The sequence below is a fragment of the Urocitellus parryii genome, chromosome 9 (genome assembly GCF_045843805.1).
Source record: "Urocitellus parryii isolate mUroPar1 chromosome 9, mUroPar1.hap1, whole genome shotgun sequence".
NCBI classification, from domain to species: Eukaryota; Metazoa; Chordata; class Mammalia; order Rodentia; family Sciuridae; genus Urocitellus; species Urocitellus parryii.
In genome coordinates, this window is record NC_135539.1 from 21,249,192 (window position 1) to 21,275,338 (window position 26,147).

Sequence of the window (26,147 nt, forward strand, 5' to 3'; positions counted from 1 at the left end):
GCCACTGTACGCGGCAGCTAGGCCGGTGTAGCCAATCCGCTGGGCCAGGAAGGCGTCTTCCGGGTCTCCACGGTGACCGTTGCTAAGAGGCTTGTGAGAGCAAAGTAGAAAGTGCGGGCTCGCGCAAATCAGCGAGAGGAGAATGCGCATGCGTGATAAGTTGCAAGATATTTCCCCCTGTTTATCCCCTTGAAAGTTCCTAATAGAAGGGCTTGCACTGTCCTCTGGACAGGAAAGTAGGAGTTCAGTGTCAGTTGCCATGGGAACTGTCTATTGGCCAATTACCCAGAGAAAGAGGAGGTGTTCAGGAAAAAATCAAATGATCCGAGAGGCGGGACAAGTGCGACGGAGAAAAACAGGAAATGAAGACGCTTCGCCACATCCGGTGTTGTCTCTAGCGCCTGCGCCCTATGTGGGAGGGCCAGTGACGTCCGGTGAAATCCAAGATGGCGGCGCTAGGCTGACCCTGCTGTCGGTGAAGGCCCGGGCTGGCGGGGGCGGGATCTTTCAGGTGTGTGCAGGGGACCGCTCGGGGCTGTGGAGCATCGGCCGCTGCCACATCTCTGCTCTGTTTTCTTCAGGTGACCGAAGTGCCGCCCTCTCCCGCGACCCTCGGGGGACCCTACGCCGCTCCTCGCCGCCGCAGCTATGTCTGGGCCCGGCAACAAACGCGCCGCCGGCGACGGGGGCTCAGGGCCTCCAGAGAAGAAGCTGAGCCGCGAGGAAAAGACCACAACTACTCTTATCGAACCCATTCGGCTTGGGGGCATCTCCTCCACGGTTCGTGGTCTTTTGCCCTAGTCTTCAGAACTTAGCTACCCCTCCTATCTCTGGTGTCCGCCCAAACCGTCAAGAATCTTAGTGCCAGGTCCCCAAGCTTAGAAAGCTTCACTATAAAGTGTTATAAAACACTTTTTCTTGTGGGAAACCAAGAGCACGACATCTGCCTTCCCCTTGCAGTTACAAAAACAGGTCCCCTAGAGCGTGATTTTTAAAAAAACTTCAGAGTTAGGGAGAGAGGAAGACGCATAACTTCAGCCTTCTCATAACCAGGATGCTTTCTCTGGGAATAGCTGAACCTCTTTAAGTCTTGTTCACAGATATTTTGGGAATACCACCCTTCCATCCATTCCAGTTGCTTTCCTTCTCTGCATCTGTGATGGTTTCTGAGCCTTGCTTGACACTCTCCTTGGCACTTTTGTTTCCCTTGGCAGGAGGAGATGGACTTGAAGGTTCTGCAGTTCAAGAACAAGAAACTAGCAGAGCGTTTGGAACAGCGACAAGCTTGTGAAGATGAACTTCGAGAACGAATTGAAAAGTTGGAGAAACGTCAGGCCACAGATGATGCCACACTCCTCATTGTCAATCGCTACTGGGCCCAGGTGGGTGCTTTCTGCTTTCTAAGATCTAGCCTTGATTCATTTGCTAATTTTCAAATTACCCTACTGAGAAAAGAGTTTCATGCTGGAAAGCACCTAGGGATTTATAATATTTCTGGTGCTTTCTCCCTTTAGCTGGATGAAATTGTAGAAGCTCTTCTCCGATGTCATGAGAGCCAGGGGGAGCCATCTGCAGGGATGGAGGCACCTGGGACTCAGGAGGGGCCAACACGTGATGTGATTCCTCTCACAGAGCCAGGAACATCAGAGCTGAGAGGTAGGACCAGAGCCTTAGGATCTGTGGAGCTTAACTTTTGGGAAATGTTCTGGAGAGTGGGAGACTTTGATTTGGGGTTCTTAAATTTCCCACCCCATCCATCTCCCCCAAGAAATCGTTTTTATGTTTGGGCAGAACATTGCCATGGGTGAGAACAAAGACTGTAATTTGATGTGGTTTATAGTGCTAGTGTTGATATTCATCAAGTCCAAAAAACACTGAGTGTTAATTAAGTATTTAACGCTGTTTTGGATTAGAAGGAATCAGAGACAAGCAGAAATAAATACTGTTCCTATTGTCGTGGAGGAAATTACTAAAAGTAATAAGTAAAAACTATTGGGGAGGGCTGGAGTTGTGGCTCAATGTTAGTGCCTCGCCTGCACATGCGAGGCCCTGGGGTCCAATCCTCGGCACTATGTAAAAATAAATAAATAAATAAATAAAATAAAGACATTGTGTCTAATTACAACTAAACATTATTTTTTTTTAAATATTTGGTTGTTAGTTATAGGTGGACACAGTATCTTTATTTTATTTTTATGTTGTGCTGAGGATGGAACCCATCCTTCACCCATGCTTGGCCAGTGCTGTACCTCTGAGCCACAATCCCAGTCCCTAAAAATTAAATATTTTTTAAGAAATTATTGAGGTCCTGAAAGAGAATAAGTATTTGTACACACATATGTGTAGTCCTGCTTTAGACTGGGAAGGTAGATGACTTCCCTGAGGAAGTAATTTGGTAGCTCTGTAGCCTTGAGGAAACTACATTAACTTTTTAAACTTCAGTTGTCTTACTGTCAAGTTGGGGATAATAAGATAACTACTAATTGTGTTAATTGAGTGAGTCATGACATATTGAAGGGCTCAGTCTATAACTTGGTACAGATTAATAGTCATTGCTGCTGTTATTATTCTGATGAGGATCTGTCCATCCTTCCCAGAGTCCCTGCCAATGCAGCTGCGACCCCCTCTCAGTGAGCCAGCTTTGGCTTTTGTGGTGGCACTAGGTGCCAGCAGCAGTGAGGAAGTGGAGCTACAACTTCAGGGCCGAATGGAGTTCTCTAAGGCAGCCGTGTCCCGGGTCGTAGAGGCCTCAGATCGCCTGCAGCGCCGTGTGGAGGAACTGTGTCAGCGAGTATACAGCCGAGGTTAGTCCTACCCTAGAAGTGACTGTCTCTGCCTACATCTTTATGGTCTCCCCATCCCCTAACTCATTAATGCATTAAGCCCAGAATTCCCCAAGGAATAAATCAGCCATGATTTGGGGGGAAATAGTCTGTAGATGGAGATTCTGTTTGATTTCTGGATGGAAGAGTTGTTGATGTTAATAGTGCCACCATCTTCCAGCTAGAGACCTATCTAGAGCACTTTGTATAAATTTCAGTGATAGCTATTGATCCACAAGGCAGAGCAATAAGTCCTTAGGCTTTGTAGGTTGGCTGGTTTCTCTCAGCCTTACTTCTGCTTCGATAGTGAGGCCTTTCTGGGAAAATGGCTCCCCTCTCTGAGCTAGTTTCCTCCTTTGTACAGAGGGGATAAAATTTCCTGGTTTTGCCATGAGAAACTGGCAAGTCACTGGTGGATCACTCTGGGCACATATCAGACTCCAGAATGAGTTAGTACTTTGACCTGTTGCCCTTGGAGCTTGATTCTTACCTGGATCTTGCCTTCCCAGGGGACAGTGAGCCCCCTGGTGAGGCCGCTCGAGCACGTACCCGGGAGCTGGGCCGTGAGAATCGGCGGCTACAGGACTTGGCCACTCAGCTGCAGGAGAAGCACCACCGCATCTCACTGGAGGTGGGAATCAGGCTTTTGGTGGGGGAAGTAGAACCAGGGCAGGGTTTGGGTTAGATGGGCACCCAAAGATCTCGGGCTTCCAAGTCCCTTTATCCAAGCATCTGTCCCATCCATTGCCCCAGTATTCTGAGCTCCAAGATAAAGTGACGTCAGCAGAGACTAAGGTGCTAGAGATGGAGACGACAGTGGAAGACTTACAGTGGGACATTGAGAAGCTACGTAAGCGGGAGCAAAAGCTCAATAAGCACTTGGCAGAGGCATTGGAGCAGGTGAGGCTGAAGTGCTGGGGAAGATGGAACCAGGCTCGGGTACTTGGGACCCTGGCTTCTGCCCTTCATATCTATCACCTGTCTCCTCTCTGCAGCTCAACTCTGGCTATTATGTGTCTGGGAGCTCCTCAGGCTTCCAAGGGGGCCAGATCACACTCAGCATGCAGAAGGTGAGCAACATCATTCTTCCCAGTCCCTCTGTCCCTCCCTTAAAATATCCCTCAGGACCAAAGGCAAATGTCTACCTCATAGCCCCTTCCCTGTCACTCTTGGAGCTCTTTCTTTCACTCATTTATCTACTTATTTAGTAAATAATTACAGAGAACTAGTGCTAAGTACTAGGTAGATTGGAAAGAGAAAATATCAATACTTCCTTGGAGCTTAGGTTATAGCTGGGGAGTATACAAATTAATGAAATAGTACATCAGTTGGTTATCAAGTACCACAAAGGAAAAGCACAGAAAGAAATAAATGGGGTTATATAGAGTCCCTTAGCATTCTGGGGTCACTGTGCTATTTGCCTTTTGCTTCAACTGGCTTTTCAGGTCTTCTGAGAATGCTTCCTTGACTCCCTGTCAGTTAAGAACTTTAGCTCCCAATGTTCAGTACTCCATGCAGTATTGAAACCCCACACTTGCTAAGCAAGTGCTCTGCCACTGAGCCCCAGCCCACAAGTGGGAGATCTTGGGAAAGCCCTTGGTTTAGGGCTTCAGAGTCCCATCAGCGTGCTGCACAGGGTTGCTTGGGTAAAGTTTGTTGTTGTGGGTGAGAGGAACATGCTGCCTGTCATGGCCCTGCCTACCACAGCCCCTCCCACTCCATAGTTTGAGATGTTGAATGCAGAATTGGAGGAAAACCAAGAATTGGCCAATAGCCGCATGGCAGAGTTGGAGAAGCTGCAGATGGAACTTCAGGGTGCTGTGAGGACCAATGAACGCCTCAAGGTGGGCTGTGGTTGGGGCTGAGAGGGCCTGGGCCTGCAAGATAGGAACTGAACCCTAAGCCTATTGATTGCCATTTGGGGCATCCCTTCTCCTAGGTGGCCCTTCGGAGCCTTCCTGAGGAGGTGGTACGAGAGACAGGGGAGTACCGCATGCTGCAGGCCCAGTTCTCACTTCTTTATAATGAGTCTCTACAAGTGAAGACCCAGCTGGACGAGGCCCGGGGGCTGCTGCTGGCCACCAAGAACTCCCACTTGAGACACATTGAGCATATGGAGGTATGGCGTTTAGAGTGAGGGCCAAGTCCATAATGTTGAGACATTCCTGGGTTTCTGAAGCCCTGTGTACCTGCCAAGGGTCCCTTGCAAAAAAATTCTTTCTAAGGCACCAAGGCCTAAGGTGGGACTGAGGGGTTCTATGGATCTTTACACCTCAATCTACAGAGTGATGAGCTGGGACTGCAGAAGAAGCTGCGCACAGAGGTTATTCAGCTGGAAGACACCTTGGCCCAGGTTCGGAAGGAGTACGAGATGTTGCGCATCGAGTTTGAACAGAACCTGGCAGCGAATGAGCAGGCGGGTATGTGGTGGGATTGGGTGGAGGGGGGGCCTTATCTGGGGTGCTGGGTCCTGCTGGGGCTGCTGCCATTCAGATACAGGAAGCAGAGCTATTTCTTTTTGTAGAGACTCATTTCCCTCTGGGAAAAAGGACTATACTACCTGGTTCTTGGGCATGGTGAGGGTTGCATTCAGTTGAGGTGGCTGACAGAGCAAGAACGTGAACTATTGGCTCCATCTATTTCTCTGATCTTCTGGTGTGTCTATCAGAAATTTATTTTATAGACATTTATAGAATACCACCTGTAAACCAGGCTGTGTTCTAGGTTTTGGGGTTGATAGTGAATGAGGCACAAAGAATTGCTGCCATTATGGAATAGTGTTGCAGTAATGGGGAGACAGATGATAGGGAAGGGATAAAGTGTGTATATCAAATAGTGATGAAGATACCAAGAAAAGTGAAGCAGGAAAGGGAGATAGGAAATATCAGGAGAAAGGGCATACAGCTTGGAGTGGGGATCAGGAGAAAGTGCATACAGCTTGCAATGGGGATCAGGAGAAAGTGCATACAGCTTACAGTGGGGATCAGGAGAAAGTGCATACAGCTTGAAGTGGGGATATCAAGCAGATGTCACCTAGGAGGACATTTGTATAAATATCTAGTGAGTATCTAGTGAGTGTTAGATGTCTTTCCATACAGGGAAATATGGAGGTATTTAAAAAAAAAAAAAATCAAGTCTATATTAGTTACTTAGGTGGAAGTCACACTCTAGGCTTCAGTTTCCCCTCCTGCACAGCAGGAGTATTGGTTCTGGGTCAGCTTCTTTTCACACTGAAGGGTTAGGGTAATATAGGGACCACTCCAACACCCTTACTTTCCCAACCCTCCCCCAGGGCCCATTAATCGTGAGATGCGTCACCTGATTAGCAGTCTCCAAAATCACAATCACCAACTAAAAGGGGATGCCCAGCGATATAAGCGGAAGCTTCGGGAAGTACAGGCTGAGATTGGCAAGGTGAGGAAGAGACTGCCTGGGAAAAGCTTTGGCTGGACCCCAGTAAGCATTGGCTCACCTCATTCCTCTTCCTCTCTGTCTTGGCAGCTTCGGGCCCAGGCTAGTGGCTCAACCCACTCCATCCCCAACCTGGGCCATCCAGAGGACTCCGGCCTCAGTGCCCCAACCCCGGGGAAAGAAGAGGGTGGGCCAGGTCCTGTTGGTACCCCTGATAGCAGAAAGGAGATGACGTCAGTCTCTGGTGCCACCACTACTACCTCCTCAGTGAAGAAGGAGGAGCTGGTCCCCTCCGAAGAGGATGCACAGGCCCTAACCCCAGGGGCCCAGGGCCCCTCCTCCCGGGGCCGAGAACCTGAAGCCAGGCCCAAGCGGGAACTTCGGGAACGGGAAGGGTCTGGCCTAGGACCACCACCTGTAGCCTCAGGTCTCTCAAGGGTGGATCGAGAAAAGGCCAAGATGGAAGAAGCCAAGAGGAAGGAGTCAGAGCTGCTGAAGGGTCTCCGAGCAGAGCTCAAGTGAGGCCCTATTGCTCTCTCCTTTTATCCCAGTGACCTAAAGCCCTACTTACCAAGCCTTCCTCCTACATCCTTCCCCAGGAAGGCCCAGGAAAGCCAGAAGGAGATGAAGCTGCTGCTAGACATGTACAAGTCGGCACCCAAGGAGCAGCGGGATAAGGTGCAGCTTATGGCAGCTGAACGCAAGGCCAAGGCTGAGGTGAGGGCAGGTAGGGCTTGTGGGGCATGCAGGGAGGCTAGCCCAGAGGCTGGTGACCAGAGACGTAGGTCAGCAGAAAGCAGTGACAGCTCCCTTCTGTGGCTGTAGGTTGATGAGCTACGGAGCCGCATTCGGGAACTGGAAGAAAGGGATCGAAGGGAGAGCAAGAAGATTGCAGATGAGGACGCCCTGAGGCGCATTCGGCAGGCTGAGGAACAGATCGAACACCTACAGCGCAAATTGGGTGCCACCAAACAGGTATAAGCCCCTTTGGGTCCCCTTGCTTCTGATACTGGGCTTCTCTTAGCCCTTTGTTGGATGCCTCTAGCTGATGTGACACCTTGATGGCATGGGTCCACTGTGATTCTTGGCTTGGCATGTTTTCTTGTGATTCTCCTCCCCCCCACCCACCAAGGCCATCTGTCCACCTGGCACTTTCCATCTTGTCCCTATCCACTGGCTACAGGAGGAAGAGGCTCTGCTGTCAGAGATGGATGTGACAGGTCAGGCTTTTGAGGACATGCAGGAGCAGAACGGGCGACTGCTACAGCAATTGCGGGAAAAGGATGATGCCAACTTTAAGCTGATGTCAGAGCGGATCAAGGCCAACCAGATTCACAAGCTGCTTCGGGAGGAGAAGGATGAGCTGGGCGAGCAGGTTCTTGGCCTCAAGTCCCAGGTATGGCTGGCCCAGGGTGGAGCTTGCAGGGTGGAGCCCGAGAGGCAGGGCTCCTAGCACTTAATCCACCTCCCCCCCCCCCACCTCAGGTTGATGCCCAGCTGCTGACCGTGCAGAAACTGGAGGAAAAAGAGCGGGCCTTACAGGGCAGCCTAGGGGGTGTGGAGAAGGAGCTGACTCTGCGCAGCCAGGCCCTAGAGCTCAACAAGAGAAAGGTGAGGCTGGGCCTATAGGAAGTCTACCGAGGCCTCTGGCCCCCATCATCCCTGATTTTGCTTGAGAATCTGATGCAGGTGGCCTGGGGCAAATTCCTTGGCTCTGTCTCTTCCCATAGGGATAGCTCACAAGTATCAAAAGATTTACTGTGTGCCAGATCCTGTGCTTGATGTGTGGTCACATTTCAGTCACAAAACCTACCAGAATGGTTTTTGTTATCATCCCCATCCCCCTGAATCTGAGGTTCAGGAGGTCAAATTGACTTGCTTAAGAAGGTAGAAGGGCTGGGGTTATGGCTTAGTGGTAAAGCGCCTGCTTAGAACAAATGAGGCACTGGGTTCAATCCTCAGAACCACATAAAAATAAATAAAAGTGTTGAAACCATCTACAACTAAAAAAAATTTAAAAGAAAAAAGAGGGGAGCTGGGGTTAGGATCCAGGTCTTGGCTTCATGATCCATATAATCACTCCCTGGATAACTTGTCACTTGGGGATGGTGGTTTTTGTTGTTGTTGTTGTTGTTGTTTGCACAGCTAGGAATTGAACCCCTGGGGCCTTGCACCTGCTAGGCAAGCACTCTACCACTGAGCTACATACCCAGCCCAGGAATGGTGGTCTAGTTTTATTAAACATAAGAACCATCTAGTTTATACTAAAGGTGTAACATTGATTTTTTTTAAATTATTTATTTATTTATTAATCTTTCGTGTGACCTTTTCCCTTACCCTGGGGATTGAACCCAGGGCCTTGTGCATGCAAGGCAAACACTCTACCAACTGAGCTATATACCAGCCCTGTAACATTGATTTTCATCCTGTTTTCCCTATTGCTTTACCTTCTTTTCTAGTTAATTCCTTTCATAAAAAGGTGGTTGTTTTTTTTTTTTTTAATGCCTCTGTTGTCTTGTGCTGACCACTGCAGAGACTGGGAACGAGCCCTGCCATTCAGTCTCAGTCAAGGCTGGAACTAATGAGGGGTAGATAGCAAGCCAGTAAACAATAAAATAGTGCCAGTTCAGAGCACACTAAGTTTTATGAAGGAAACTCAGGTGGTGTGAAAGAATAGCAAGGAACCCCCACAAAAGGTGACATTCGGAACTGAGTCCTGAAGGAGTTGCTTGTGTGTTGAGGGGAGTTCAGGGAAACTGAAGAGCCTGGTGAGGGCTCAGAGAACAGAGAGAGCATCTTGTAGGTGAGGAACAATGTTGGGAATGAGAGGGAGAGGAGGAGGTGAGGCTGAGGGTCAGGAATTGGGACCAACTCCAGTGCAGATATCACTGAAATGTTTGACACAAATATTGGTGGAACACAACTCCCTAGGCTCATGCAAAAGGTCTCTCCTTCCTTTCCCACCCACTTAAGGCTGTGGAAGCTGCCCAGCTGGCTGAGGACCTAAAGGTGCAGCTGGAGCATGTGCAGACTCGGCTGAGAGAGATCCAGCCATGCCTTGCAGAGAGCAGGGCTGCTCGCGAGAAAGAGAGCTTCAACCTCAAGAGGGCTCAGGTGTGTGCCTTGGAGAAGGCGGGTGGGCAAGGGTCCCCAGTTGGACTATGAAGCACACAGTTCAAGGGTGAAGACCCTTTCCCTTAGCCTAGCCTCTCTGCTGCTCCAGGAGGACATCTCACGGCTGCGACGCAAGCTAGAAAAACAGAGGAAGGTGGAGGTGTATGCAGATGCTGATGAAATCCTTCAGGAGGAGATCAAGGAGTACAAGGTGCGGCTGTGGGGCTGACTTGTGCCCCTTCAACTCAGGAATTTTACATGAGGGGTTGGAGATAGTTGTAGTGAGTAGTCTGGGGACCCTAGAAATGAGGTAGGATGGCAACAAAACAAAACTGTCCACTGATTATGAAGTCAGACAGTTGGCATGAGTATTTGTTGGACACATGCCATGTACCAGGTATAGTGCCTAAGGAGGTGGGGGATGGTAGGGTTTAGACCTCTTGAGATTGACATTTGGGGACAATTATTCCTTTTGGCCCAGTGATGAGTAATGTGATGGCAGAAGCCAGAGGGGCCATGGGAACTCTAGGGAAGCCCTTGAAGGTCCTGGAGGTCAGTGGACTTCCTGGAAGGGATGTCACCCAAGGAAGACCTGAAGAGTGAGTTAATTATGGAGGGATAGGGATGAAAGGGCTCAGGCAAAAGCAAAGGCAAATGTGGAAGCCTCCAGATGAGAGAGGTGTGTTGGACAGACAGAGCTAGCCAGTGTGGTTGGAGGAAAGAGGATGGAGAGGTTAGGCAGTGGCAGATCCCAAAGGGTGTGGGAGTTGGGGTGAGCAGCTTGGCCTACATGAAGATAGTGTAGAGACATTGAAGGGGTTTTTTTGGCAAGGGGTGGGGAGTGCTAGGGATGGAAACCACAGCCTTTTGCAGGGCCTTTAAAATATATACTGCCTCTGAACTACACCCCCAGCCCCATAAAAGTTTTTTTTTTAATTTTTAATATTTTGTTTTAGTTATAGTTGGACACAATACCTTTATTCTTATTTTTTATGTGGTGCTGAGGATAGAACCCAGCACTCGCACATGCTAGGCGAGCACTCTACTGCTGAGCCACAACCCCAGCCCCCATAAAAGGGTTTTAAACAGGAGAGTGACATGGTCAGATTTACTGTTGGATTTGAACTGGAAGAGGTAAAGGCTAGAGGCACCAAGATTGTTAGGTTATGGCAGTCACTGAGGCAAGAACTTCTGTTTAGCTAGCTTAAGGTATTGTTTACTATAGATGGGTTCAGGAGATAGTTAGGGAATAGAATTGTTTGGATGCAGGGATAGATAGAATGCATAGTGTCTGAGAAAGGGAAATACTGGGAAGACTCTTGATTTGAGAAACTAGTCATGTGTGGGTCACATATGATTGTGGTCACTCAGTAAGGATTTATGGCATAAGTAGAGAAAAGAGTCATTCTCAGGAACCTGGAAGCTTAAGTGATGGGCAGATGAGAAAGCCTGAATGTTGGGAGGAAGGAAAGTGATGGGGAGTTGATGGATGAACCAAGCCATGAGAAATGCCACTGGGACTTGGTGATCTGGGAGGGAAGATTTTTTGGGCAAGGGTGAGAGTAGAGCCACTAGAGTTAGGAGAGTGTAGGGGTGAATCAAAATCAGACAACTCTTACATTTGGACCTTGAAGGGGTAGGGATAGCTGATGTAGACTTGGGAACCTGTTCAGGGCTGATGGCTGAGAAATCTGAGGCTGCCTGCTGGTATTCCAAGAGTGCTAGCAAGGCTGAGTCAGGGCAATTCTTGTCTGGAGTTGAAGGTGAGACCCTCCTAGTGGCAAATAGGAGGTCTCAGGCTGAGAGAAAACCCACAGCAGCATCTCTGGTTTGCACCAGTGCTAGGCCCATTTGAGGCAGAGATAGCACATTTCTAGTGGCACTGCCATACCCGGATGTGACAGTAGGTACAGTTGAAGAGAAGGTAGACAGGATTGGGATTTTGTCAGAGGAAGCCAGTAGGACAAGAGAAGCCCAGGTGGAAGAGCCAGGCTGGGGCTTTGGATCCTTGTCCTTGGGAGAATCCAGACTCTGCTACTTTTAGTTTTGAGATGTTGGCTTCTGAGCCTCAGTTTCTGCATTCATAGAGTACTCATTCCACTTCCAAGGTTTTAGTGAGGATTATATTCATCTGCTGTTTGGGCTTAGCCTGAACCAATTCCTACTATGAACCACTTCCTGCTGTCAGTTTAGGGTCTGGGCATCAGCAGTTATTCCAAAGCTGATGACTTTGCCTGGTCCAGGCGCGGTTGACCTGTCCCTGCTGTAACACCCGCAAGAAGGATGCAGTCCTTACCAAGTGCTTCCACGTTTTCTGCTTCGAGTGCGTGCGGGGCCGCTATGAGGCCCGCCAGAGGAAGTGCCCCAAGTGCAACGCAGCTTTTGGTGCCCATGACTTCCACCGTGTCTACATCAGCTGAACCTGAATCTCAGGGGACTTTGGAACACCCGTGGACCCTGGGGGCTGTGCCCCCAGCCCTTCCCCACCCAGGTGCGGTGGCCCCGCCCTTCATTCCAGACCCCATGGGCCCAGCCCCTGCCCACCTAGTTGGTTTAGGGTCCTGGTGCATGCTATGGGAGTGGGATCAACTAGGCTCAGTTCTGTCTTCTCCTGAAGGTCTGACCTGTAGCCTAGGGGGTGCTCCCATGAGGCTCAGAACACTCAACTGAGCTTCCCAGAAGCTGGCCCTAACCCTGTTCCTGCTTCTCCATGGACTCATCCTAACCCAAAGGGGGATGTTCCCCAGGCTTTGACCACCCACCAAGAGGAGGCTCACTGTCTACCTACACACCCACAATAAGGACCAGAGATGGGCCAATCCTCAGCCCCTTGCTTGAGACTAGGACAGGCCCCAGGGAGACTTTCTTCACCTATCAACCCCTAGCCTGGGCAGGGCTTTTGTCCTTCCTGTGGAGTTCTCTGGATACTGGTCTGGCTCTTGTGCCATAGGCTGAAGCTACCCCTGGGCAACTACCCTCTTCCTCTGGGAAGCTCTACAGTTGCTGCAGTCACTACCCTCATCTTGGGAGTGCTGAACCAAGATCATCAATTTCTATTCTAATCAAGCCCTTCCCAATCTCTACTTGTCTCCCAGCCCACTTACCCCTACCCCAGGCATCCATCCCATGGTCCACTGGGTCCTTGGCTCTAACCGCTTTCATCCTGGTGGCCTTAAATGCAATGGAGTTGAAACTTCCCAGAGGGGAAGGAATAGACCAGCCCCAGCCACTGGGCCAACTTCCAATCATTCCAGGTAGAAAAGCTTTGCCCAAAACACTCTGTGACAGCCTATATACAGGATGCATCCATACTGTCTGCCCAGGTACACTCTGTGAGCTGTGACAGCACCCAGAGGGGCCTGGGAGGTGGAGCTGCTGACAGGTGCAGAGACCTATTTGGTTGCAGCCTCTGCTCTAGAGATATATAGGCTGTTACTTGTTATGAATAAACGTCCAGCCCTCGGCCTACAGTCAGTAGCCAGACCTCTTGCCCCAAACGTAGTCCATTTTTAGCTGCTACTTGTTGGGCATCTCCCTGACTTGCTTTGACCTGGGGAGGGAAGGGCAGCGCTTATATGAGAGCCCATTTCTGTCCACCCCGAAGGCTGTTATGCATAACAGCAGCCAGGGATCCCAACTGTGCTTTGGCGGGGCACGGCTCTAGGTTACTCTAGTCAACTGATCAGATACTGCTCCCATTGGGAGGCTGCCGGCCCTTTGAGGTCCATACTGGTCCCGCCTCCGGCAGTCATTGGCCATTGGGATGCTGGGAGGTCTCGAGCTGCATCTTGGGAAATGAAGTCCCATGTTCTTACCTAACAAGAATATTCTAAACGCAAGGAGAGAACCGGGTTGTTCCGCCCAAAGGTTGAACATGTCCCTCCCCTATGGACGCACAGATCGGGACACATCAGCAGGGTGACTTCCTTCATTGCGACCTGCTTGGGCCGCTGACCGGGTCCTCTGGGTTCCCCAGCATTGTTTCTGGGTTCAGCTCGCTGTCTGCCTCTCGGGCGGGGCCCTTACAGGTCTGGAGCCAAGGCCGGTGCTGAGTGGAGTTGGGGTTGGTTCCGGAGTAGCAGTCCCAGCTGTGGCTATGGTTGCGGTTGCGCCTTCTCGGGACCCCGCACCCTTGCCAGCCAGCGCGCCTTCGCGGGGATTCGCGCCCTTGTCGGCTTTCGGAGTCCACCTGGGGCTTAGAGTTTCGGGGGGGCCACAGCGGCCGAACCAAATCGGACTGGAGACGGACATGCGGGCTACGAAGATTTCGGGTGTGGGGCTGGTAGCGATGGGCATACTCGCTGAGGCACGGGCCGAGGCTGGCGATGACATCGGGCCGCCGCCGAGGAAGTGTCCCAGGCCGGTGTGCAGTGGGGCGGGGCGGGGATGACGGGCTCAGGGTATTACATCATAGAGATGCAGGCATCTGCGCTGGAGGAGAGGACCAGCATCGGAAAGGAGCCTGTTGCCTGGGCGCAGGTGGAGACCAGCCTGTCTTGCGAGCACGATCCTCTCAGGAGTCACCTCTGCGTGGGCGCCTTAAGTAAAATCAAGTAACTAAATATTATCTCTAGATATTTTCCCTAAAAGCTAGTCTCCATATTGGAAGGAAGTGCTAAAAACTTTGAGAGACTTCATACCTAAATAGTAAAGTAGGACTCAAAGCACTTTCTCAAGTTCAAACCAAAGGGAATGGATTAAAGGTCCTAGAATCTCACTGTGAGGAGAACGCATTGATGGCCGTGGCAGAAACTCTCAATAAGCCATAATTTATCATGAGCGTGCCAGGTGCCGGCAGGGTCTGTCTTAATGGCTAGTCTGGCCTTTCTATCCTGAGACTTGACCAGCTTACTACCAGCAGTAGCTCCCCTAGTCTCAGTGACTGTGATACCTAGGGATGGGAAGGCCAGAACTCCTCTTTGGCCAACCCTGACTTTGGCTGTTCTTTCCTGAGTGAACAGATGGCATCAGTGATGGACTAGGGCTACTACCTGCAATTGGCCAGTAGAGCATTTAAAATGGACCACTCCCAGAGCTTCCCTTGGGGCTTGTTACACTGCACTTGCCTGGGTTTCCTCCTAAGCATAGTCTTCTGTTGGTCCTCTTTCTCCACCCCTAACCTAGACTCTCATTTCTGCTTTGCTACTCTCCCTAAGTGTATTTATCCATGGCTATGACTACAGTAGAGCTATTAAGACCACCAAATTTTGTTCCTGAGCCTGAAAATAACCATTGTTCATTGGGTGGGAGGGATCATATCATTCTCAATATCCCACTAGCACACCTTCCCTAGTCATCTCAAACAAGTACTCCACTGTGGCCTCTGCTCTCTAATTTTGTGTTCCTTAATTCTCACTCTGCTTTAAGTTCGTACTCAACTGTGTGTGCCCTCTATTGCCCATCCCACTCCTGGCATGTATACATTTGATTTCCTGTTCCTGAGACTGCCATCTTTCAGGTCACTTCTTCTAGTATTATCTGGCCCTCTACTGTGGCAGGCACCATCTGTGGGTCCACAATCACTTTTACCATCTCTGAACCAGAGTGTTTTAAGTCACTGTGCTCCAATTCCTGCTGTCTCCTTGGAGTTCCCTCACCTTACTGAGGACTCCAGTGCTGAGACTTGTTCTGATATACCTCAGTGTCCCCAGTGCTGGGAACCAACAGAATATGGAGTCTTCATTAACCTCCCCTGTATGTAGGCAAGTCGTTCCACCTATCCCTTCCTACCCTGCCTACTTTCCAGGTGAGAGGAAGAGCCTGCCCTGGGGTCTGGGTCAGAGTGGCACCTGTAGGGAGACACTTCCCTGCCTAGGGCAAGAGTCCCCTGGTGGACAGAGGCAGATGACAGGCTAGCACCTGACTTCAGGCAGCCACTCAGTGGCCATAACCAGGCTCAGGAGATACAGCACAGAAGTAAACCTGGCATTGAGAATTCCTTGGAACAGCCCCAGCTGGCCCAGACAGTGTGGAGCCCAGGCCAGGCCCAGGCAGGCCCAGCCATAGGAGGAAAGGCTTGGCTGGGTGCAGAGCCACTCAAATTCCTGGCCATTCTGGTTTCACTTGCTGACTTCACTGTGGATCTTTTTTTTTTTTTTTTTTTAATATTTATTTTTTAGTTTTTGGCGGACACAACATCCTTGTTTGTACGTGGTGCTGAGAATCGAACCTGGGCCACACACATACCAGGTGAGCGCGCTACCACCTGAGCCACATCCCCAGCCCTCGCTGTGGATCTTGAGCAAGCAGCTGCCTTTCCTTGAGCCTCAGCTTTCCATATGGTGAGGACCTATGAGCTGACATCCTGGGAGTGAGATGACACACCAGAGCTCCACCCACCTCTCCTCAGGGTCTAGGAAGCCCCAGTCCAGAGGAGGGATTGAGCCAGGCCAGGACCCAAGGGAACCAGGAATAGTAGCTGGAACTAGATCCAGAGCAGCTTTTCCCAGTGGCACCCTGGGGAGAGTGAGAGTATTATAACTAGAGAGGCCTCCCTGGGCTGCACAGCTGGGCATGAGCTGGCCAATGCCAGAGTCACCATGCAGCCATCTAGCAGCCAGCACGCCATCGTGCTATTGAAGCCAGGTGCTGAAAAAAGCTTTTTGGTTTTGCCACCAGTTGATCAGATTCCACCACCACCCCTGAGGTATCCCCTCCTCTCCTATTAAGGGTATGGATTTATTTTTTTCTTTCAGTGCTGGGGATGGAACCCAGGCCCTTGCACAGGATAGACAAGCACACTACTACTGAGCTACACCCCAACTCAGCAGGATTTTTACATTTCTTAAACCCCACTGGACAGGCCTGGCTCAGGGAAAAGACAAGCTCTTTGAACTTGCTTTAGGCTGAATGAGAAGACAAAAAAAAAAAAAAAAAAAAAAACACTGGGAAATCTTATTCCCTTTATTCTCTTCAACTAATCAACATGACCACCAGTGACACAACACTGTTATTGACACACAACACTCAAAAGTGGGGCCTCTCTTCACAGGAACAAGTCAGGTGAGTGGGGCTTCCCTCATGGGGGCAAATGAGTCTGGGAGCTGCTCACCTCAGGGTGGAGGTCATGGAGCCCCACCTCTTGGTTGTGATGGTTTCAAGTTCCCCCCACTTCAGGATTCATGCCTAGTTCTTTTGAGTTCCCATCTGACCTCCATAGCCACAGCAGTTTCAAGTTTCACCCTAAGCTCAGATCAGTTTCTAGACCCTCCCTTCTGCTTTCACCAATGACTCCTGGCCTCTGGCTGATGGAGTCCTCCACTAGGGCACTTCTGAGGGCTCTGGGGCTGGCATGGAGTTGGATAAGAGGGTTTGACTATATTATGCCTTCCAGACTGTTCTGGTGGGCAGGTGTCTGGATCCCTGGCCCTGTCTGAGCCAGTCAGGACTCTGACACTGCCACCTCCCTGCTTAGTTTCTCAGATGTAGCTGGCTCCAGGAGGGATGAACCTGGCTAAAGAAGTTTGGGAAGGTGGGCAAGAGAGAACAGGCCACACCCAGAGGTCTCTGACTCTGCCCCTTTCCTACTGGGAAGCCCTAGACTCCACCAGCAGTGTCCATATTATCCATTCAGTACCTGAGCCAAGACCCTTAGCCTTCACCTGTCCCCACAACATGCGAGCATCCTACTATGTACGCTACACCCTAGTCCTCAATAGGCTACAGCTGACCTTGACTAAGACCACCTCCCCCAAAAGCTGTTCCCCAGCACTCTTCTGAAGACAGATTCTCAGACCTGTGTCTGAGAGAATCTGCTCCTAGCTTTAAGGAGTTTGTCTCTACAACTGAAGTTTCTGCTACCATCTTAGAAGGGAACAAATCGGCTTAGACTTGGAGGACTAATCTTCTCTGAGTCTTATAGGGACACCCCTTCATGGACATTTCTGACAATAGAGACTTGCAGTCAGGCTCCTCAGTGGACCTCTCCTTCCTGGCACTTGGGTGGGGTGGGGCTTAATGCGGAGGTTAACAAGGCCCTTTCACAATTACGTAAGACCTGCGTTTCCTTTCCCGCAGCAGGCCTGATCTTTTTCTCCCACAATGTTATAGATTTTGATCCTTTTAGAATTGAGGGTTATCCCTTTGTGGACAGGATAGATGAGGGTGAAGGGTTTTCACCTTTTGAACTTACAGATAATGAGATTAGAGGTCTCTTTCACAGCTTTGTAGGAATCCAGGTAGCGCCTCTCTGGGCATGTGACTCCTGAAGAGCCACCTCACCTCTCAGTCCTCCTACTCCAGGACAGTGCATTGCTGGTGCCAGTGTGGGGTCAGGGGGCACTTCCTTTCCAACTGAGCACTAAGCAGAGTCCTCCCCATCTTTAAAGGTTTCCAGGGTTATGGGGGGATCCTTGTTGCAGATGCTTCTTTTCAGAGTCTTCTCTCTTTAACCATTTTATAGGGCACCCATCTCTCCCCATCACACAGCCCCAGTCACATAAGCAGGTTTGGCTGGGTTTATGAAATATAGCTGTGCAGTGTGTGAGGAGAAGTGAGCCTGGTAGAAGGTTCTCATCCTTCCATTTCCCTCCAGTGGTTTCCAGCTAAGGAGAGAGGAGCCAAGGGGGGTGGAATCTTCCCTTTCAAAGGCCAAGATCACATCAGAGGGCTCCAGGTACCAGGTGAGGAAGGTGGTCCGACTTCTGTAGACTTTTTCGGGACTTCTGGTCCAGTCTGTGGGGAATCTGGGCACCCACCACTGCACATGGGCTGGCTCATCCTGTGGACAGCCTTGCCACCGGCTCACATGAAAGGCTGAGGTTTAAAATCAGGTTGCTGGCTAATCAAAGCTTTCTATTCTGTTGTCTTGCCATCCCTTGTCACCACAGAGAACCCTCAAGTGGCTCTCGCTGACTCAGTCTAGGGAGGACAACCACATACAAGTCTTGAGTCTCTGAAGGGATTTATTCTTTGGAGGTCGACTAGCAGCGGTTCTCCCTCTCCACTGAGGACAGAATTTGAGGAAATGAGCTGCCACTGCAGCAAGACTGGGGGCAGTTAGATTTCAGGAAAAACCTCCTGACCGTGAGACCTGAGAATGTGGCAGAGGCCCCCACCAATCCTGGAGGCCTCTTGGAGTAGACTTCCCAGCTGGGCTGGGGAAAGTGGTCCTGCCTGGCTCAGGAAGAACCTTGGCTGGGATCTGCTTGAATTTACAGTTTAACAAGTTCTTGGAAAGGGGAGAATCTGGCCTGGAGTTTGCTGGGTTCCATTTGAACAGTTTCTCTACCTTGCCTCCCTCCAAGCAATCTAACAGAAATTCCCCCTAATTTTTGTGGTGGTTTCCCAGTATTCTTACACTCCAAGTATTTTATGTACCCCAAACTTCAGCTTTTAAAAAGGCTTGACATAATTTTTCTCCCTCATTTTTGGGTTCATGTTTACAGATTCCATGGGCCTCTTCCCCTAACCTACAATTCATCTAAGATTGGCCTTGTACCCCCAGTGAGACAAGCTACACCTTTCCCTCCCCGGTTTCTGTGTCTTATCTTCTCTGTGGGTTCAAAAGCTCCTCGTTACTTATTTTCTCCTGTTTTTTTCTTCCTTTCTCAGTTCCAGACCATTCTCCCACACTACTCCCCAGCTGAGAATTTTCTCAGTGTAACGGTCCAAGGCTGCTGGGAGAGGGGCTCCTCCCATTCGCCGGTGGGAGAGGACACTGCAGAATCAGCATTGTGGGAGGTGTTTCCTGTACCTTTTGAGGGTCACCATCCCAAGGCAATGCCATGCTGAGTTCCCTGTTCTTCCCTGACCCTATAGGATTTTGATACAGTTTTATGGGGTTGTCTAGAGACATATTGGGACCTCTTCCTACAATTAATAGGGCTTTTATCCACTAAGGTTTATAGGGTTTTTCTGCTACAGACTTAAAGGGCTTTTTTTTTTTTCCTACATATTTATAGGGTTTCTAACCCAACAGTTTTTCTCTACTGCATTATAAGTGGCTCCCACCAACAATTTTATAGGGTTTCTTATCACTGATGTAAAAGCACTATTTTTCCCAGGGTTCTTTATCCTCCACTTCGCTACAATCTGATAGGGTTGTCCTCCTTTCCCCACATGATTTTTTTTCGGAGCCAGTTCCTCTCAGGAGAGAGAGGCCCCTGGTCTCCACACCTATTTCACAGGGAGACACCTGGATGGCAGCTTCTATGGAGAAGGAGGGCTGCAACTTCTGTGAAGCCATCTCCACACTCAGGGCACAAATAGGGCTTTTCTTCCAAGAGGGTTTTGGGGATCTCTCTTTCCCTGTGGCTGCTGCTCCCTGTAGGGGTGGGAGCCTTTCCCTCACCATCTTGGCTCCCTTGGCTCGTGGACAGGGTGGCTGGTTCTGGCAGGGGGTCCTCAGGTCTGGGGGCCTTTTCTTGGGTGTGGGTTTCCTGGTGTCGGATGAGGGCCAGGCGATCGAGGAAGGAGGCCCCACAATCAGAGCAGCTGTAGGGTCTGGCCCCCAGGGGGCTCCTGAGGTGCTCCAGGAGGACGGAAGAACTCTTCCCTGGCTCAGGACTCTTCTGGGATTTCCTGCCTGCGTGGACCTTCTGGTGTAGCAGCAACTCAGAGCTGAGGCCAAAACTTTTTTTGCATTCAGGGCATTTAAAGGGCTTGCCACTCAAGAAGGGACTGGGCCCTGCCCCTTCCCCTAAGCCAATCCTATAATCCGGAAAGAGAAAAGGCTTTTCATTGCCATGGGTGAGTTGATGTTGGAGGAGCACAGCGCGATCCAGGAAGCTTTCTCCACAGTGGGAACAAATGTAGGACTTAGAGGAGAGCAGCCCCAACCTTTGGCTTAAGCTCTCCTGACCTTCAGGCGTTTTAAGGGGCTGTCCTGGGGGGTCAGCTCTGCCCTCGGCAGCACCTGGGTAGGAATTCCCCCCAAAAGGGAGCCTCGGGGGACGGAATTGAGGTGTTTTGGGTGCTGGGTGTGCGATGAGACCGTCTGCATTTTTGTAGGGGTTTTCTCCAATATGGATCCTCTGATGCTGCATAAAGATGCCCTCATCATTGAAGCCCTTTCCGCAGACCAAACACTTGTGGGGCTTGGCTCCAGGGGGCGGGGTCAGCAGGGCAGAATCCCCCAGCCCCAGCAGGGTGTCACCCTGAGCTCTTCTGGCAGGGGTCTTGCCCCTCTCGTGGATCACCCGGTGCTGCTCCAGCTCATGAGCCTCCAGGAAGGCCTTCCCACAGTCGGAACACACGAAAAGGTTTTCATCCATGTGGGTGCGGACGTGCGTGATGAGGTTTGAGCTCTGGCTGAAGCTCTTGCCGCACTCGGGGCACTTATAAGGCTTCTCGCCCGTGTGGGTGCGTCGGTGCTGGATGAGGTGCGAGCTGCGGATGAAGCTCTTGCCGCAGTCGGAGCACTTGTAGGGCTTCTCACCGGTGTGGATGCGCTGGTGGCGGATGAGGGTGGAGCTCATGATGAAGCTCTTGCCACAGTCAGCGCAGATGTAGGGCCGCTCCCCGCGGTGGATGCGCTGGTGGTTGATGAGGTTGGAGCTGACGCTAAAGCTCTTGCCGCACTCGGGGCATTTGTAGGGCCGCTCGCCCGTGTGCGTGCGCTGGTGCCGCAGCAGCGTGGCACTCAGGGTGAAGGTCTTGCCGCACACCGGGCACTTGAAGGGGTCCTCGCGCAGGTGAGTCCGCTGGTGCTTGATGAGGGTGGAGCTGTGGCCGAAGCTCTTGCCGCACTCCAGGCACTCGTAGGGCTTCTCGCCAGTGTGCGTGCGCTGGTGCTGGGTCAGCTCCGAGCTCTGGATGAAGCTCTTGCCGCACTCGGTACAGCGGTAGGGCTTCTCCCCGGCGTGGATCTTCTGGTGCTTGAGGAGGTTGTGGTTCTGGCCGAAGCGCTTGCCGCACTCGGGGCACTTGTAGGGCTTCTCGCCGGTGTGGGTGGCCTGGTGCTGGATGAGGTCCGAACTGCGGTAGAAAGCCCGCCGGCACTCGCCGCACTTGTAGGGCTTCTCACCAGTGTGGGATCGCTGGTGCTTGATGAGGTTGGTGCTCTGGGTGAAGGCCTTCTCGCACTCGGTGCACTTGTAGGGCTTCTCGCCCGTGTGGGTGCGCTGGTGCTGCACCAGATTGGAGCTCCAGCTGAAGCACTTGCCGCAGTCGGGGCACTTGTAGGGCTTCTCTCCTGTGTGCGTGCGCTGGTGCTGCACCAGGTGCGAGCTCTGCGTGAAGCTCTTGCCACACTCAGAGCAGGTGTTAGGCCGCTCGCCCGTGTGGATGCGCTGGTGCCGCAGCAGCTTGGACCACTGGCTAAAGCTTTTGCCACACTCGTTGCAAATGTAGGGCTTCTCGGCTCCAGACGGACGACCCTGCACCAGCTCCCGCAGGCTAGGCTCGTTGGTGGGGACCACCTGGGGGCTGTTCCAGGTGGTGAGGGTCCCCCACTGCCAACTGGCCTCACAGGTCTTGGTCCAGTCAGACGGGGTAGGGACTACCTCCGGGGCTGGGGTGTCCAGGGAGGTCTGGTGGTCCAAAGGGTTAGAGGGACCCAGTGAGGTGGGGGAGTCCTGGGGGTCTGAAGGATCCTGGGAAGGGCTCTCCAGGGGCATCTCTGGTGGGTCCTTGGATTCTGGACTCTGAGCTGGATCTCCCAAGATGACCTCCTCCCCAGAACTTTCCTGCTGAAGGTTCTCCTCTTCGTTCCCACTCTCCGCACCTACAGACAGAAAGGGAGTCTCCAGCCCCCATCTCCTTTCAGAACACAGGGACTGTTTTCTTTTCCCTCCCATTTCCCTCAGAGTCTGGGTCCCTCCCTTGAACTGTGGCTATTGTCTTGTCTGGACCACAGTCCCTTCTTGTGCCCCTCACCTCTGTGAGCATCATTCAGGCTCTCTTCAGGACCCTGCAGATCCGGGCCCCACAGCACTGTCTCAGGCTCCATCCCAGAGCTCAGGACTTGGAGGGTTCCAGGGACCCTGGGGTGGGGGGAGGGAGAGATAGCACACATGGCAAGGTGATTTTGCTCTTTTCTTTACTCCCCCTTAGCCTCACTCCTCCTTATTCCTACTAATGTAAACTTCAGCGTCCTACCACCTAATTTTTCTGGGCACCGGTTCTGTGGTCCCCTTTCTGCCGCAGGCCTGATTCTTGCTCCAGATCTTAAGATCACAATTAAGCAAGTAGCTGAATGTAAGAGTGCAATTAAAAACTCATCAGCTATAACCCTTTGAACCCAGACCGGGGGCTGGAAAAGTACCTGACACCCACACCTCTGATGCCCAGAGGCTGGGGAACCTGTTATTTTGCGAATCAGAGGAAGCTCATTAAGACTCCAATTTTCCTCCCTAATGGGGCTGCTAATTGAGACCAATAAACTTTTCCCTTATGAGCCCCAGACTGAACTGAGGTTCACACTTAAAGGGTTAAAATGAGAAGCCACCCCAATTTCCCAGAGGGGACAGAAGCCCTCCAAAATGACTGAGACACTTTCCCTTTTTCTAAGCACAGAAAGATCAGGTCAGGGGTTGTGGGAGGGGCAGTTTAAAATCAGGGGCTTCTGCAGGAGCCTCAAGAGAGAGACACAAAGAGAGAATGAAGGAGTGTGTGGAGAACACCTGCAGAGGACTTGGTGCCTGCCAGAGTGTCCTCATTTCTTCCACCCAGTCCTCTCACAACCCCATGAGGGGTTGTCCATTTTACAGATTAGTAAAATCAACACAGGGGGAGACACTCCCAAGGTCCCAGGCTGGGAAGTGGCAGAGCTTAGATCATAAATGCAAGGTTCTGTGTTTGCCCTGCCCCTGTCTCTGAGAGCATGAGGTGACCTTGGGAGTCATGTGAGAGTCATACTCGTGGGCTGCTGGCAGAAGACCAGTGACAAGGAAAGCTCAGACAGAGCCTGCTGGCTGCCCATGAGAATGGGTTGGAGAAATTTCTGGGACCACAGTTTCCTTGGCTATAAAAAGACGGGTTGAACCCAGTGACCAGGCCTTCCATCAATGAGCTGGAGACAATCCTGTTGGTCAAAGCCTTCTATTACTAGTCCTATCTTGGGCCCCCTTTATTCCTTTTGTTCTATTCTGATGTGTTATCACATGCCCAGGACAGTGCCTAGCACATAACAGATGCTCAATAAATGTTTTGTTGAATGAATGAAGATGAACGAATGAGCTAGACCTCCCTTGCTCCTGGAAAACCTGTTTGTTTCAATGCCTTTAAAGATCCGTTTGCAAGGGGATGGCAGTAAAGGAATTCAAATTCACAGTAATCCCCCCTCCCAGGTTTCCCTTGACAACACAGCAGTTGTCATTCCCCACAGAGATGATTCCAGGATAGGGAAACAGGACCACAGGAGCAAAGTGCTAGGAGGACTTCCTGTCACATCTACACCCTGATGGGAATCCCTGGGAAGGGCCTGGGCTTTGGTGGCTGTGTGGATGGGACTGTGTACACAGGGGCAATGGTGCAAAGCAGACATGGCAAGGACTCAAGAGGAGGGAGCCAAGAGGTGACTAAGGTGAAGCAAGAGTCTGCTGAACCCTGCCAAAGAGCAGTAAGAAGTTAATTTTTAGGAAGTAAATTAATTTTTTCATCTCTGCATCCAATTAGGCTCTGAGAACCCCCCATCCCCCACCTGTAACTGTCTTAGGGAGGTGGAAGCAGAGATCTCCTCTGCCTGGCTGTTCTGAGGAGGCCAGGGAGGGCTAAAGGCGACCTGCTGTGTTTGCTGAGGACAGGTAAGAGCTTCTGTACCTTGATGGCCTGAGAGAGGCAAACTCAGTGGTCCAGAGTATAGGGAAAGGGTTAATGAGCCGGCTGACATGGAATATGAAAGTGGGAAGATTGAGGGAGGCAAGAAGTGCTTGGAGCCAGCCCAGGCCCAAGAGCGCTAGCCTCGGACCTCGGACGGCCCCAGTGCGGAGGGCGCGGAGGAGGGGACCGCCTCCGGGAGAGGTGTGGGAGCGGCCCAGGGTGACCCTGACATGGAGGCAGCGGGAACGTGGCCACCCCGGCCCCGGCCTCCCCCACCCGGTCCGCGCTAGGCCAGACCCTGGACTCGTGCTCCCTGGCACAGTGACCCTCTTTCCGGCTTCCAATCCCGAGCCTGGGCATCCTCCCCCTCCCCCGCCGGCACCCAGGGTTCCTGGCTCTCCCGCCGGCGCCGGGTTCCTTCCAGAGCTGCGGCTCTCGGCCGGCCCCCGGCCCCGCCGGGCCGAATTCCCTCTTCCCAGAATGCTCACGCCCTCCCCCTCCCCCACCGCCGGACCCTCGCGCTCTTCCCAGAATCCTCCAGCCCTCCGCGGCCCCCTGCCCCGGCCCCCACCCCTGCCCCAGGCTGACGAGGGCCGGGCGGGGGGCTCGGGCCCAGTCGCGGGGCCCCCGCCTCCCGGGCCCCATTGTTCCCCGGTGGCCGTCCCGGGCCCTCCAGGCCACCCCCTAGGAACCCAGGCGTCCCCAACTCACGGCTCTGGGGTCTGGGAAAAGCCGGAAGGCAGAGTCCAGCCCCAGGGGACTTAACCCCTTCAATGCCCTGCCTCGGGGGTCGGGCTAGACGCCGAGGACTCTGGGGTCCTTCTCAAGGGGTGATTCCAGGCTGAGGACCCAGGGACCAGTTCAGGGTGACTGGGACGGAGCAGGAAGTGACCCCAGCTTCCCGGGCCCCTCTAGCCTGGAGTCAGAGCATCAGCTCTATGGGATTTAACCCTTTGCCTCCCACAGCCTGGGAAAAAGAAAAGGGGATGGCAGGAGCAGGGAGGTGGCTGAGAGGACACCCCTCTCCCTGTCTCAAATGGAAGCAGGCGAGTCGGGCGGCTGGGGGAAACCCAGGTGCCAGGGAGGGTCTCTGGATTTCTGGCCATTCTCCATCCTGCCAGAGCAGGGGTTTCGCCAGCCTTGCCAGTTAAGATTTGGCGGCTGCTAGTCCCCTGGGGCCGGTCTTTGTTTGGACTCACCCTGGGATGGGGCTGGAATGCCTGGGTTCTGGGGTGGGAGCAGAGCCTGGCAGGGTAGAGCGGAGGGAAAACCCGCTACAAACCAAAAAGAGCTTAAATTAAATAAATCGTGGCTACAAGAATGGGGACAGCGAGCCTGTGCTGCTGCTTTCCTCTATCAGCTCTCCTTAGAAGAGGAAACTGAGGTCCACAGTGTCAGAATTTAGAAAGGGTTCCCCAGGAAAAGGAGAGCAAGAACCCTTCCCAGCAGCTTAAGGGGCACTCTGCTCCCAGCAGGAGAAAACTTCAAAACCTCAAGAACATTGGTGACCTTCTAAAGCAGAGGTTATCTGAGCTCCCAATTTTTACTATCTTTATCTCATTCCTTCTTCAGTACAGTGGGGCAGAACTGCATATTTCTGTTTCTCAAGTGAGGAAACCGAGGTGTGAAAAGTGAAGCAACATGCTTCAGGGCACATTCTTTGAACACAGGAGCAAGAGAATTTAGAGTGGAATGAGAACCCGGTTTTCTACCCTCAAGAAGTTTGATAATAGCCAGGCAAAGTCACACATGCCTGCAATTCCAGCTACTCTGCAGGCTGAGTCAGGAGGATGTCAAGTTCAAGGCCAACCTGGGCAACTTAGTGAGACCTGGTCTCAAAATAAAATTTAAAAAAAGGGCTAGGAATGTAGCTCAGTGGTAGAACACTTACCTAACATGTGGGAGGCCCTGGGTTCAATCCCTAGCACAACCAGGAAAAAAAAAAAAAAAAAAGACTATTACAGACACAAAGGAATATCACAGAATGCGCAAAGGGTTATCTACCCAGGGATATGTAGGAGCTAGGAATGGGACAAACTAAGTGTCAGATATTGTTAAAGAATGAAGTTTTGGGGCTGGGGATGTGGCTCAAGTGGTAGT

The 26,147-nt window shown here is 51.7% G+C and overlaps 2 protein-coding genes across 4 annotated transcripts; one reads left to right on the forward strand and one right to left on the reverse strand.

Moving 5' to 3' along the window:
- The first annotated feature begins 423 nt into the window (after window positions 1-423).
- On the forward strand, window positions 424-13,876 carry Rnf40 (ring finger protein 40). Of its 3 annotated transcripts, none has more exons than XM_026400418.2 (20): window positions 424-475; window positions 582-780; window positions 1,215-1,382; window positions 1,515-1,656; window positions 2,598-2,804; window positions 3,332-3,453; window positions 3,576-3,722; window positions 3,818-3,892; window positions 4,547-4,666; window positions 4,762-4,941; window positions 5,107-5,242; window positions 6,115-6,236; window positions 6,324-6,751; window positions 6,833-6,950; window positions 7,059-7,208; window positions 7,417-7,629; window positions 7,719-7,844; window positions 9,207-9,347; window positions 9,457-9,558; window positions 11,591-13,876. In XM_026400418.2, the coding sequence occupies exons 2-20, from the start codon at window positions 649-651 to the stop codon at window positions 11,765-11,767; spliced, it is 3,006 nt and encodes a 1,001-aa protein (XP_026256203.1). In that variant the 5' UTR covers window positions 424-475; window positions 582-648; the 3' UTR covers window positions 11,768-13,876. The 3 variants fall into 3 exon arrangements, with proteins under 3 accessions (XP_026256203.1, XP_026256202.1, XP_026256204.1); XM_026400417.2 differs by having other exon boundaries at window positions 435-511; XM_026400419.2 differs by having other exon boundaries at window positions 435-471.
- A 2,360-nt stretch (window positions 13,877-16,236) lies between these two features.
- Znf629 (zinc finger protein 629) lies at window positions 16,237-24,926 on the reverse strand. Its single transcript, XM_026400420.2, has 3 exons — window positions 24,759-24,926; window positions 22,164-22,270; window positions 16,237-22,011 (listed from the first exon to the last, which is right to left on the reverse strand). The coding sequence occupies exons 2-3, from the start codon at window positions 22,234-22,236 to the stop codon at window positions 19,469-19,471; spliced, it is 2,616 nt and encodes an 871-aa protein (XP_026256205.1). The 5' UTR covers window positions 22,237-22,270; window positions 24,759-24,926; the 3' UTR covers window positions 16,237-19,468.
- Window positions 24,927-26,147: the final 1,221 nt, after the last annotated feature.